Source organism: Solanum stenotomum, chromosome 1 (assembly GCF_019186545.1).
Source record: "Solanum stenotomum isolate F172 chromosome 1, ASM1918654v1, whole genome shotgun sequence".
In the NCBI taxonomy this organism is placed as follows: Eukaryota; Viridiplantae; Streptophyta; class Magnoliopsida; order Solanales; family Solanaceae; genus Solanum; species Solanum stenotomum.
The window spans coordinates 15,495,755-15,510,800 of NC_064282.1; the positions used below are offsets into that span (position 1 = coordinate 15,495,755).

Sequence of the window (15,046 nt, forward strand, 5' to 3'; positions counted from 1 at the left end):
TTATTATTAAAAAAATATTCAGTTTAAATGATAAATATTTAAATATTATTTTAGATCACAAGTTTAATTTTTTTTTTCTTCTTAAATTTTGTGTTAAGTCAAACGATGTCACATTAAATAAAACGAAAAGAGTAAGAGTTTTTTCATTATTTTTTTCAAGAAATGAGTGAATTCTAAATAGCACTAAAAGTTATATTTGGAATTTGAAAATTACTATTTAAAATCTTATAATTTAGTAAACTACATATTGTATTTGTTAATTTCTTAATAGATTTGTTATACTAAAGTGCACTTATTTTTGTGGAGCCAATCAAGTGAGAATACACACACGACCTATCTATAATAATTAGGTGGAGCCAATGAAGTGATAATACACGCATAACGTCGTTATTTTCTTGGTTTTAATTTTCTTTCAACAAAAAAAATTTTGAAAATAACTATAGTCGAGTACCATATGAGAATCAACTCTAAAGTAGCACAACCATAAAAATTCGATGAGTATTAACTCTTTCAAATTTTTGTGATTATATATAACTATAAGGTATATCTTTAGCAATTGCTTTCAAGTAATCCCAATCCAAAACATTATTTATTGAGGTGGTTTTCTCTTGTCATATCGTGTGGAAAATGCAACAAATTATAGAAACGACTCACAAGATACAACAAACAACATAAAAAGGCTAGAAGCTAATTGACGTCATGACGTATGAAATGGTTGTTTAATTAATGACGATTGATAAATTAGTTTTCGAAAAAACTTTTGTAAAATAATTTGGAGGAAAAAGAAGGTTATATGATACATCTACTTGAATTAATTACAGTCTCAAAAAACCGTTCTTTATGAACAATTATTTGTGAAAACTTATTTATTGGAGTAATTATTTTAGTTTCAATAGTACTGCTATTTTTTTTAAATTCAATCATTTCCTTACACGTACACAAAAAAAATAGACAAACCTTGTCCCTAGATACCAAAACCATCACGATCACATTTTTCTCGTTGCAGACTTTTCTACATTATTATACGCATCTTTTTTCTGTTATTTCGAACTGAAAGTTGAGCAACAACGCATAATTATTTTTCACCTTCAATCTTAAGATTATGAGTTTGAATTAAAAAAAAATAAGAGTTCTAGTAAAGGTTAGCAATATCATTTTATTAGTGGATACGAAGACTTAGAGATTGTTTCCAATAAAATTTGACAATAAAAAAAGGAGCAATTTTCACATATAATAAACATAAAAATCATATTTGTATGTTATAGCTATAGTTTACATAATTGTGTTCCATAGCAAATTTTATGTTTGCTATGGAGCTTTTGATTTGTATAATACGCTACAAATATTCAATTTTATACAAATTGTTCAGTTTTGTATAAATTCATTTATACATGTAATTTATATAATAAGATCTGTATTTGTATAATTATAAGTGTATAGGACGAAAATACATGTATTTGTATAAACACTTTTCTCTCACTTTATACAAACACAAACGCATTTTATACCGAAATGTATAAAATGACTAATTGTATACCGAATCAGATGGAAAAAAAGGGGATGTTTGCTACGAATTACCATTAAAATAAACTATGGCTATACCATTTAATTTGAATTAATAGTTTGTTATTTCATATAATTTTCTAAAAAAAATCTCACTTTAATATGAATAGTGGAGAGACGTGCCTGAACCAGAGGTCTCAGGTTTGACTTTCAAGCCCCAAGTATGAAAAAAATCACGTTGAAAGCACACCCTAAATGGATCCTACAGTGCGTAATCCAAATTTAATCGGAACTTTAATGTGAACTCCAAATAGCGGGTGAATAAACAAAAAGAGTTGAGAGACGTGAAGTATAAGGAAAATTTGAAAGCGCGTAGATGAAAAATGGAGGTTGTTACCGGCTACGTATGGGATCGGTAAACAGAGATGTCCGTATAAACCGTACGACAAGAAAAGCGCCATAATTGTAAATGGGTCTGAGATTCACATTCAGGTAGCCGGTCGTAATCACCTGTACTCAACCTCACGTGTCTAGTTTTATTCCTTTCACCTAATTGGTTCATAAATCTTCAATCAAACTACTCAATGATTTATTTATTTTTTCTTTTTAGGATTTCACTAAAATTTAAATTTGACAATAAAAATACACAATATAGCTGAGCATTATGGCTTATTTATACTTCTTCGGTTCCTTTTTAGTTGTCATATATAATTCACAATTTTCTTTTTTTTAGTCAGACGATATAAACTTAGATTAACATTTTAAAATGCATTTTTTCATCACATTAATGTGAATGAAGATCACAGTTTGTAACATTTTTCGTATAGTTTTTGAATATTCTAAATTTTTATTTTTAAATTATCGAATTAAGTAATCTAATTTAGCTTCGAAAGTTAATTAAATTGACTTTCGAAAAATGTTACATAACAACTAAAAAGGAACAACAAATGGAGTACGTGTTGTACACGGTTATTTTGCTAGTATAAGCAAATACTTCTTCTTCTTAATTTATATGACACACTTTCTTTTTTTAGTTATTCTAAAATAATAATAATTTATATTTAATAATAATTTAACTTTAAAATACTTATATAAACATCTCAATCTTGTTTTAGTACTATTTTTTTAAGTTCAATTGCTAATACTTTTTTTTTTGTTATTATTACAACCAATTAATATCCGGACATTGTGGGACAATAGGATAATTTTTTAGGAGAAATTTGATTGTCAGAAAATGAATTATTTTATAAAAAATACTTTTATAACTTCTAACAACTTACAAACTACCTCTACGTCACGTAAATTAAATGCCAAATCAAGGGGGTGGAGATTGAATAATTAAATCAAAATATTATATTTTAATTTATATAACTATTTGGTAATTAAAGTTTACAAGGCCTATTATTTTAAATTTTCGTTGCATAAGGTTTATTTAAGAGAAAACACTCCATGTCAGAATTGTTGGTTTGGTATAATTTTCAGATTAATTTACCCATCTAGGAAATGCAAAGGATTTTTCCTTTGTGAATCCATAAATAAATTTGACGCAACAAAGAGAAATAACTAAACAAAACAAAATTTGCTTTTTTAAGGATTAGACAAAAATAGGGAAGAAAAAAAAGTATGAATTATATATATTCTACTTCATTTGTTCAATTTTACCTGTTTACTGTTCTAAATTGATATGTAACACTCAGGCACTGAATCAGTATATACATATTATTTCCTCGTTCATTTTTACATATCCACTATTTTAAAAATAAATTTTCACTTTTACTTGTCATATTTAGCATATGAAGAAAGGATAATTATTATTTTTTCTATACTTTACCCAGTATTAATAACTTATGTCAATTATCATTTTCTTAACGAGCGTGTCAAATCCAAATATAACAAGTAAAAATGAACGAATAGAGTAATTGTCATTATATAATTTAACTATACGATACGAGTCTTTCACAACGATAAGTGTGAGTTCAATTTTCATTATTTCCTTTTTTTCCTTTTCTATTTCTTAGGATAAGAATCTTATCCCCGTACTAGAAAAAGAATCGAATTTGTAGATACTATAAAGCCAAAATTAATTTCGTCAAATAACTTTAAGCTAGAAAGTTATCCTTTGGAAAAAAAAAAAAGGAAAAGAAAATTAAACTCTAATAAGTAAAGATTTTGTTACGTAAAGCATATTTAATTAAGTTATCTTAACAATCTTTCCTCTTTTAGAAGAGGAAATGAGTACTCACTTTGTGCACTTTTAACCGTCATATTTCGTTTTTCGAAAGTTAATTTAATTAATTTTCAAAGTTAAATTATATTACACTAATTTGATATTTTAAACAAAAAAAATTAGATATTCAAAAACTATACGAGAAGTACTATAAATTGCATTTTTTGCATATCAATATGATGACATAAAATGTTAGTCAAAGTTTTTATCGTTTGACTCTAAAAAAAGGAAACCATGACAATTAAAGTGGACAAAAAGAGTATTAATTGTCGTAAATAATTAAGTCCAGAAAATATCAACAAAGTCTTAATTAAGGAAGATGATCATATAAAAATCCCTTTCGAGTTGATTAACATTTATGGCAGGTGATTCAAAATGAATCTTAATTATGAATCTTCAAAACATTAATTTTTCCTTAAGGATGGTTTTAGTCAAATAAAGAATCTGCTCTTTTTTAATTAAAATATATATATAAAGACGGTTATGTTCGGTAGAAAAATATTTTCCAATTTTCCTACCTTCGATTGATAAAAAAAGTTGGAAAATATTTTTTCTAAGAAAATAAGTTCTTGAAAATTGAAAAAAAGTGTCTTTCCCTAGTAGAAGTAGAAAACCACGTTTATTAAAAAAAGTAACATTCTACCTTGATTGTGTCATCGCATGTATATTCACATGTCTACTTTAGTTAACTAATTCGAAACTATTTTACTCTTATAAAACAAATATTAATTTGATAAGGTTTTTCTAGGATATGTAGTACTGGACATACGTTTAAATATTTAATATACATTTCTAGCAAAATAATAAACATAAGTATTATTTATTTCAAACAAACTTCAATATGACGTGACTCTCTTTTAAAGTTCCAATTTTTGTGATCTAATTTTGTCAAGAACGCCAAATCCAAAACAGAATTTTGAGTAGGACATGTTACCTATCTTATCAAACTATCATCTTGAAAATTTCATAATCAATTATTAAAATTGTCACTATATTATTTTAGAAAGTTTTTATTTTTATTTTTTTTATATCTTATTAATTTATTTTGAATCATTTAGATGTCATTTTTCGTGCGTTAACGTTATTATACACTTTATAGCATTTTATAATGCCCCTTATCCCTTTCTTTCTATAGTTTCTCCTTCATAATATCACTATATTATTCTTTGAAACAAAATGAAAATACGTTCACAAAATACAATCTATATATATTTGTAAATAACTTGTAAGCACAAGGACATATGGATATGTAAAAACTAATATACCACAATATTATAATTGAGGTTCTAATCAGGCTAATATGGCACAAAACATGTTAAGCGTTTCGCCTCAGTTTTGCGCTTTCTAAAGGACCTTAGAGCTTTCTGAGCAAATTTTCATAACACTGATGGAAACAAGTCCATCTGTTCTATTTCCTGTATGTTTTATCAAACCACTTTGTTCATGCTCAGATTTCAGTTCAGTTTATGCTATTTTTATCTAAATATGTATAGAAACATGTTTTTGGAGCATTGTTTTACAATAGAGCTAGAGATCAGCATCTGTCGAAAACTAAGGTAAAAGAAGGGATATAATGACTTGTATAGATAATTACACAAAGCTCGAAAACTTCTGTCAATTCTGTTGCAGCCACTCCTGAATTGCAGAACGGAGAGCATGGTTAGGAACAAGGTTCTTATGGGACAGCGTGAGGTTTGTCATGGGGGAGGTCTCATGCCCGCTGTCCAACCATCCTCTTAATGCTTCTGCTTCGTATGTGAAGCCATCCGCTGCTACTACAGGATCTTGCATGATTTCCTGTTGTAGTGAAACACATGAACGACAAGAAATGATTAAAATGGATGCTTTCTGAAAGGGAAGAACAAAGAAAACACATAGACTATCTTGACTTCCCTTACTTCACCGAGTTGGATGATAAACTGGAAACCAAAACACAAACTTGCATGGGTGTTATAATCTTGCAGAACTGAGAATCGACAGTAAGAGATGCTGGTTTCTAGTCAAATGTGGTGATTGGGGGTTCGAGAGAGTGAGGATGCTAATTCCCCAGAACTATCTGACAACTAGAGCATTTAACTCTTCTAATCGTGTATAATGACTGCTCAGTTCAAACTGTATGGAACTTATAATGAATTGACTGCTAGATTTAAAACAAGCAATTTACTAACCTGAAATATGGGACAAATAAAATAGGATGGGATGTCACAATGCTCTTCGGAATCCATTCTAAAAGATGATGCCCCACATGAAGCTCTCATTGGTTCAAGCACCTTCCACACCTCTGAAGAAAGTTCAGGCCGGCACCTACTGTTCTTTTCACAACAACTCATAGCTAAGTGAGCCAACTGTTTGGCTTGCACAAATGGCCAGTCTCCAGCAGTTGGATCCAGCAAATTTTTCAAATTTCCTTTATCCAGTGCATATTGGATTTCATTTTTTATCCCCAATGCAGATCTTCCAGTTAACAACCTAAGTAATATAATCCCAAATGAATAGACATCGGACTTTCGAGTAAGCTCTCCTGTTTCGAGGAATTCAGGGTCCATGTATGCGAATGTGCCTTTTGGGTCAGTTCTGTAACAAAGTGTAGTACTATTTTCTGAAAAGTCATCTTCTGAGAGAACTCGACAAATTCCAAAGTCACTAAGCTTGCTCACAAAGTTCGCATCAAGTAAAACATTTGCTGGTTTTAGATCACCATGAATTATGCCCCGAGCAGTGCAGGAATGGAGGAAGATGAGAGCACAACAAAGCTCTGCTGCTACACGGATTCGAGTTTGCCACGACAGTGGAGGCGTGTTATCTTTGCAGGTAAGACGATCTTCTAGGCTTCCGTTGGGAAGATACTCATATACAAGAGTCCATGCTTCTGGACACGCTCCTATAAGAGTGACAACATTTGGATGCCTCAACTTGCTTAAAATATTGACCTATATCATACCAACAAAATATCATGAATTGTCAGAAAGATATCTGTGGTAAAGAAATAAAACTTTATGTTTCATATGATTAAGAGAGAAGCATAGTATACAAAGCAAATATACGAAGGTAAGTAGAACAGAAAATGGACTGAAAAAACACACTAGTATTCATCAAATTGAATAGGCGTGTTTACCACTGAGCATGGAAGATATCAGATGTACTGACACTACTCAAGGTTTATGTGTAAATCAAGCCTTACAAGGTAATACATTCTAGCAAAACAGACAAGATGACTAGCTTTTAGATATTTCGACATGCAGAATTATCTCAAGAAGGGATCACTAAAAGTTTCCCTTCCAAGATAAACCTATTGGTCCAACCAACATAAAACCATTTTTAGCAGATAATCTACCATCTTAGAGGAGATTTGTGGGAGAGACCTTCTTCAGAGATGAAACGATTGTTCTCGTTTAGTGAGTGGGAAATGGCGATGAACTAAGTGTAGCCACAATATATTGAATATGATACCTTTTAAGATCAAACAATTCCCTCGAATCGAGTATGATTGTATGTGTGATAACATCTACTATACCAAATAAACATGGAAGTACGCTTACTTTCCACTATACCCATTTGTGATACCACCATCAGCAGATATCATACCAAACTAAGTATTTCTGTGTTTAGTTGTTTTACCTCCCAAAACAGGGATATTAAGTAGAATATGCACAAAACCGGGTATACAATTGATAGGGAAAATATCAAGACCCAAAAGAAATAGAAATTACACAACAATTCAGGAGATGACACACATTTTAGCTTCTATGGACAGATACAGATTTAGCAAAACAAAATGAATCTGACCTCCTGTTGGAACTCTGAGGGCCCTTGCAAGCTATGAGGGTGCAGCATCTTTACTGCCACTTGAGTGTGGCGAAGGAGGCCTCTATAAATGCATCCATAACCACCTTCTCCAATCTTCAAGGCTGGGTCGAAAGTCCGAGTAGCTTCTTCAATTTCATGAAAATAAAATTCAGCAAATAGTGAAGATGTAGATGTAAATGAAGACCCATCTGAGTGCTGTTCCCTCAGTGCCTCTGCTGATTTGAGTGCATCATCACGCTCCACCTCCAATTCATCTCTCTCCTTCCTGTACTTCTGCAAAAGGTCGACAGCAGAGAACATTTTCTGTTCCAACTCTTGTACCTGAGTGTCAGACTCTAATAGTTGACCCTCCAGTGAAGAGTTTTGTGCTTGAGCTGCTTGCAGGTCTCTCAGAAGTTTGTTTAGCTGTGCTTTCATCTGATCAGCTTTTTCTCTGTCTTTTGCAAGTGCTTCCTCTATTTCTCTCCTCCGTCTCAACTCATCAGCATAGAATGTTTCTGATGCTTTTGCCTGAAACAAAACTATCAGAATAAGAATCTCAGATCCTCCATCATTCCCACTTCCCTAGGAGAGTCACATACTTGAAAGAACAATCTCCTTCTCAAAAAATGGCAGCCTAGGTCTAACCGTTTATATCTCAATCAAATTAAGCTTCTCATAAATCAAGCAACGGATGGAAACTTGGCATAAAGGGGTAATAGTTGCAAACAACTGAGAGAACCAAATTGTAGTACCATAACATTCAGTTAAAAGATTTGAAGTAAAATATAAAATGAATAAATTACCCTTCGTCTAGCCTCAATTGCATCCTTTTCCGCTTTCCTACGCTTGATTGATTCTTCAAAAGCTTCCCGCCTAGCGGTTTCTGCTTCTGCAACATGCTGCTCATATCTATCATAGAGTTCATCGTTCATGCTTCCAGCTAGCTCATTATTCACCCTCTCTGCCTGTATCCCCAGAATCATCCAAAATTTAAAAAGCATATTAATTCTAATTCTTCAAACAGAAATAGCCCATTTCATTAGGAAGCAAGAAATGAAGGAACTGCTTGTGATTTAGCAATTTAAAGAGACAAAAGAAATAACATGATTTACTTACTATACTTGGAGCAGACGACTGATGAGGACCGAAATTGAAATAGCGCAGTCCGGATGGATCGAATGCAGTCTCATTCCTTTCAGTCTTTGAAAAGGAATCATCAACCATTTCAACAGATGAACTTGATGAAAAACGTGAAGCCACTGAGGAACTTATTCGCGGTATGCCATCCCAGCTATCAGCACTTCTATCTGAACTCATGAATGGAAAATTAGCCTGTAAAGTCCCACCAGAGGGAAGTCCAGATAAGATTATCCCATGATTGTCAGAAACAACTCTGGGATATTCTGTAAATGCCCCCCTGAGCTTTACTTGTTCGCTGTAACCTTCTGTCACAGATCCTGATCTCACAACAATATCATTAACTGGACTTGCTGGAATTGACGGTGACACACTGTCTGTATTAAGTCTCTCTGACTTACTTTCTCTGCATGACATAATGTAGTTGCCATTTAGAGTTCCCCATGTTTTCTAAGTGACATAAGAGAATGAACCCCACCCTGTCCCAACAGTTCACGCATCCCAATCCAAAAGGAGGTCAATCTCAGGGGAGAAACGGCAGAAACAGAAATCCGTAGGAAAATGATATTTACAAAACAACACAGAATATTGTACAAGTTATCCCTACTTTTTTTTTATGACAATAAAGTTATCCCTACTTGTCCCCCCAAATATCATCCAAAACAAAGTTTCAAGATAGATTCAAGAATGAAAAGTCGCGTACCTTGTATAAATGAGGTTCCCTTTGCATACAAACCAGATGCAACAGAATGTGGGTGCTTGTAACCGTACATAGATGGCTTTCTTCGACCTAAGGTCAGACATTTTCCTGAAATTTCATTATAAGAGCTCAATTCTCAGCTTGGAACGTTACGCAACAAATTGACTTAGATTTATCCGTCACCTTCCCCCCCCAAAAAAGGAAAGAGGCAATAAATTCTCAGACTTGATTTATTTGTTAAGGTAAAAAAAGTTTGAGGTGTCCTGTTGGAAATTTCCTTTCCTTGTCCACGTGGTTTTAAGTTTCCGTTTTCCTTTGGGATTTTTGTCTTTGAGTGATAGGAGGGGTGGGGGGTGGATGGGGCTGATGGACCTCTTGGTTGAAACGAATTACTATAGATCCAACAAACAAAGTAAAGAGTACTAATACAAATATTGTGAATAGCATAGTATTGTCCGATTCATATCTGGTAAGTATTTAGATGCACAGAGGAAGACTGAATCAAAATAGTGATGGACCAAGAAGTGAATGATAGTCAATTTAATCTGCCAGTGCTCAAGAATAGGATAGGTATTGGAAAAAGAAAAAAGGGAAAACCAGAAGATCAAGGACAAACAAATTAAATGAACTAAGACACCATAAACCATAACAATCTTGAAGAATGGGGCGGGATGCACTAAGACACCTTTGGTAATGCATGAAAACAATATTTCATTTTCAACTTGCATTAATCATTCGAGCGGTCCATTAACTCCCATGCACTAAGAAACTTAAACACACAGAGCTACAAGAAACCTTAGGTTGACTCCAAGTACGTTTCCTTCACAGCTCACAGACCTTTCTTAGATAATGCATCCATCAAATGAAGCTTATCAAAAAGAAAGAGATCAGTATTTTTAACATGAGCGACTTAACAACAATGCCTACAAAATAGGACTACAGGGGATGCCAGGGGGCCCAAAATATAATTGGAATTACTTTTGGAAGAGTGACATTCCTACAAAAGTAAAGTGTTTCACCTTGTTAGTGATAAAGAGAGCATGTTTAACAGAAGAAGTTCCACAGAAGACAGGCAGACAGCTGGTCCCTAGGTGTTTTTTGTGCAACTTGACAAGGGAAACAAATAACCATCTCTTCCTGCATTTTAAGTTTACTGCTCAAATTTGGAACCTGTTTCTCAACATCACAAGCATGAACTGGACAATGACAGAACATACACCAGATTTGTTGAGCTGCTGGATTAGGAGGGGAAGCAGTAAGAGTCAAAAGAGATGGTGGAAGCTAATACCATCATGTGTATGGTGGTCAGTCTGGAAAGAAAGAAATGGAAGATGTTTTGAAGATAGATCCAATTCCATCCACAAAGTTAAATGGAATTGTATAGTATCTCTACTTTTTTGGTGTAAACAACTTTGCATAGATGATATAGATCAGATTATAGATTTGATAGGAAATCTGTAATTATCTCTTTTTGGAGGTAGCCAACATACCCTTAATGCTGAAGAATTCAACCTTACCAGTTTCAAAATAAAATAAAATACATGAGCAACTTAAGTGGATTTTTTTTCAAATATTCTACCAACTTCCAGAGGCGGATCCAAATTTAAATATAATGGTTCAACTTCTAAGATTCTTAGCATTGAACTCATTGTACTGATAAAATTTTGGGTTTGTGTTTGTTGAAGTGTGTGACCATCTCATCTAAATGCTTAAACATGATATCAGAGTAGGCAAAGGTCCAAAGATTGAATCTCAACGCCACCCATATCAAAAAGAATTTCCACATGCTTAACTCGTGAAAAAAATCAGGCCCGCACGTGAGGGGGCGTGTTGAGAATATAATTAAATAATAAAAGTATGCTCTCTCTAACAACTGAAACTTTAGATGAGATGGTCACACACTTCAACAACATCCAATAGTTGTTGAGATTTTATTAGGGTTTTACACATACATCTATATTCCACATCGGTCTCTCTACCTTCCAAAGTAGGGGTAAGGTCTGCATACACACTACCCTCCCCAGACCACACTTGTGGTATTACACTGGGTTGTTGTTGTACCTATACTTTGCGTCAAAAGTTATGGGTATAAACCCAAAGCCAAAAAGCTACATCCACCACTAATGACTTCAACTTTATAATGCTAGTATTTCTGTAATTGAAGTGAAAACTAGAACTTGGAAGGATGAAACTAAGAAGCCAGCTAATCAACTAGATACACATGATGGACGAGGGAGGAGATGGGAGACGGGACCTTTCAAATCATTTCTTTATTGTTTTGTCGCTTGAATTCTTAAACCAAACAAGAGTACCGAGATATTCACTCTATACTTTTCGATAGTGACATTCAAGTAACAGAAAAAGAATATCATTTTTACTTTGAGTAGCACTTGTTTGCCGCAGCTCCCATAACAAGCTTCCCTATACCATGTTGCGATATAAGCTCGACTATGCCCTTCTCAATCGAGTCCATTTCAAGGACAATTTTATCAGCACGAACCTAGAATAAGAAACAGACAGATTATAGGAAGTACAAAACATCAGTTCAATCAAGAGTATAATAAAGGAATATGGAAGTATAGACTTTCTTAAGATAATTAATGATGTGCAGAGTGAAGCTCTGAACTCAAAATCTGTTGCTTTTATCAAATATTTGAAAAAGCAATCTGGTTTATGACTTTTACTTAATACTTATCCACGCATAAATTGGAGATATGGGGGTAAGGGAGAACCTCCATTACAGTTGCCAGCAAAGAAATTAATATTCACTACTCTTCCAGTAATGCTCTCAAGTTACAGGCAAACAAACAGTTTTCAGCTTGCAATATTTTCACCAACATCAATTTTCTGAATAAGGCCTAATTGAAAATGAAGCGAACTATTGATGCAAAAGACAAAGACTATACCCCAGCTCGTCCACAGATCAGAATATATTTTTCCAGGATCTTGTGCATGACTTGCCTTTCCTTCTCATGGTACGCCCTGACTTGGTGCACATCCAATTGATCTATGTTAAACTTTGTACCCACTGCAAAAACCGTTCAAGAGAAAATGTACACACTTGTAAACAAAATTTGTGATGAGACTAACCTAACCAAGTAACCATCATTCCAATATCTAAAGGAAGTTAGATAAGTTATGGAGAAAAAATGGCATCTCAAGCAGAACAGTGAAGAAGAGTTTTCCTTCTATTTCTTTTGTTCAGAAAATGGAGTGCCGGTACTTAGATTCTGGGAATCATTATGGAAGCAGAAAAAAACATCTTGTACTTAAGTAAAGAATTAATCATCATTCAGGAACAATTTGTCTTAAAACTCAACACTAAAAACATTTTCAAAATTTCCAAATGAATGAGAGTTCACGAAAATTTTAATTGCAAAATTTGTTTTGTTCCATTATAATTTCTTTGAGAGTCGCGTGGGCGTTGGGTTGACAGAGCTATAAGTGGAAGTGCATTGACTTCCGAGATGAACAAATATTTTGATCTGTTGTAGCCAAATATCAACTTTTCTTTTTTTTTTTCCTCATTAAATTAGCAAGCAAACAAGAATTCTCTCTACGCAAAACCCCACTCCTCCCCGCCCAATTTTTTTTTTGAAAAAGGAAGTCTGGCAATGAGATTATTCAACACCACATCATCAGTCTTGAGCCTCATATATCAGGGAAATGGAAGGGATTGATAAGCTTAATCCCAGCAACAATTGCAAAAGAAATGGTAGCATCCTCAAGTTTGAAAGCTCACAAAACTGTAAACTAATAACTGACCTTTACTTAGCAGAATTCTAGGCATAAAAAATGTTCAGAAGTAGTTGATTAGGTAGGAATGTTCATTAAAGAATGAAAAACAGATCCATTAAAACAAAGTTTGACCAGAGAATTACAACCAACTTTCTCTAGCATTTCTAGCAGCTGATGCTAATCAAGTATACAAGTTCAATTATTTATGCCTGAACTATCAGTTTAATACCAATTTCTCTAAGTCCTAACTCTTAGCATCAAACAACAAACATACCATCATTTGACTTTACAGGTCTAAACTACAACTACATACCCAGTGTAGTCCTAAAAAGTGGGGTTGTTTCCGAGAGACCTCATAGATAAAGAGGTTGTTTCCGAGAGACCTCCGTTCAAGAATTTACTGGTCTAAACAAACATCAGAAATCAGTGAGAAAAGGGTTCTAGAATTCTAGATAGAATAAAAGGGTGAGAAAAAGCAAGACAGTTCAACAAATCAAGCTAACTCAACAAACCACCTTTTCCACAACACCTTAGCAATCAAAGATTTAAAAAAATCAAAACTTTATCATCAAAAATCACATTAATTTAGGAAATAGTAAAAAGAAACAAAATAAAAAAGGAGCTAATTACTCATGGGTATCTTCTGAGCAGGAGTATGAACATGAAGAATGCAAATTTTCCTTCCACCGGACTTGTGCAAAGCCCATGTCAAAGTCGGTTCAGTCTCCTTCAAGTCTTTCCCGACGGCAACATACATCACATCGTCGACCACCACCGGCGTTACTGGACTTCCTTCTTGCACGATTTGCTCACTCAAATTCAGACGGGACAAATCAACTTCCGGGTACCTTACCGGACTACGTCGGACTACGGATGATGGAGTCTCCAAAGCCATTTGTAATTGTATAACAACCTAGCTAATTCTCTGCTTATACACACAACTAGACTTACAACACAAAAGGGTTTTAACTTCACTTCATGAATGAAAACCCCATTGATTTCTTCGGGTTAAAACAATCAAAATCCCTGTTTATATACACAACTAGACTTACAACACAAAAAGGTTTTGAGTTTATTGATTGAAAAACCCATTGATTTCGGATAAAACAATCAAATTCTCTGTTTATACACACAACTAGACTTACAACACAAAAGGGTTTTAACTTCACCTCATGAATGAAAACCCCAATGATTTCTTTGGGGTAAAACAATCAAAATCCCTGTTTATACACACGACACAAAAGGGTTTTGAGTTTATCTCATAAGTTCAAACCCCATTGATTTCTTATTGGGTATAACAATCAAATTGTCTTTGTATACACAAAATTACAGGTACAAGAGAAAAGGGGACGAATGAAAAAAGCCCTTGTTTGCGATGAAATTGAGGGGAATAGCAAATGCTGGACCAAAATTTTACAGATTTTGTGAAAAAGAGATTGTTTGTCTGAAGTAAATAGCAGTATATGGTGTTATAATCAAACCAATAATTAATTAATCATATGATAATTACAACTAACTTACCAACTAGGGTAGTATTAAAATGAAGAAGTTTGATGGTAATGATATTAATAAATTTAATAGTAAGTAACCAATGCATATCGTCATTGAAGGAATTTCTGAGAACGTTTCAATTTTGGTCAACTTTTCTCTCTCTCTGTTTTCTTGTACTGTTTTTTGTTCAGAGATTTTCTTCTTCCTTGACACAGAAGCTTCTGTAGTTGAAGAGGCAATTCCAACTAGATATGTATTTAATTGATTATTTTTTTCGAACAACTTTGTTTATTAATTACTGTAATTATTATAATAATTGATACAAGTGAATTGATCGAATGATAGATATTTGTTTCTATTTTTCTTTTTCTTTTTTTTTAAGTTTTTTGGAAATGAAAAATATATACATTCACTTGGTTTTAATTTATTTATCTTATTTTTTTAATTGGTTTCAAAACATG

General features: G+C 33.3%; 1 protein-coding gene across 1 annotated transcript; it reads right to left on the minus strand.

Annotated features, from left to right (window-relative positions):
* Positions 1-5,095: 5,095 nt before the first annotated feature.
* Positions 5,096-14,717, minus strand: LOC125866636 (U-box domain-containing protein 33). The gene is made up of 9 exons (XM_049546936.1): positions 13,725-14,717; positions 12,263-12,384; positions 11,735-11,856; positions 9,360-9,464; positions 8,636-9,062; positions 8,323-8,484; positions 7,517-8,047; positions 5,899-6,660; positions 5,096-5,527 (listed from the first exon to the last, which is right to left on the minus strand). The coding sequence occupies exons 1-9, from the start codon at positions 13,987-13,989 to the stop codon at positions 5,345-5,347; spliced, it is 2,679 nt and encodes an 892-aa protein (XP_049402893.1). The 5' UTR covers positions 13,990-14,717; the 3' UTR covers positions 5,096-5,344.
* Between the last annotated feature and the right edge of the window lie 329 nt (positions 14,718-15,046).

Bases quoted from the DNA above. Each gene is read 5' to 3' on its own strand.
- LOC125866636 (XM_049546936.1), bottom strand. From the start codon at position 13,989: ATGGCTTTGGAGACTCCATCATCCGTAGTCCGACGTAGTCCGGTAAGG. The intron at 8,485-8,635 runs GTAAGTAAATCA...CTGGGGATACAG, and splicing joins AGTCGTCTGCTCCAAGTATA to GCAGAGAGGGTGAATAATGA. The intron at 5,528-5,898 runs GTTAGTAAATTG...TCACTACAACAG, and splicing joins TTATTTGTCCCATATTTCAG to GAAATCATGCAAGATCCTGT.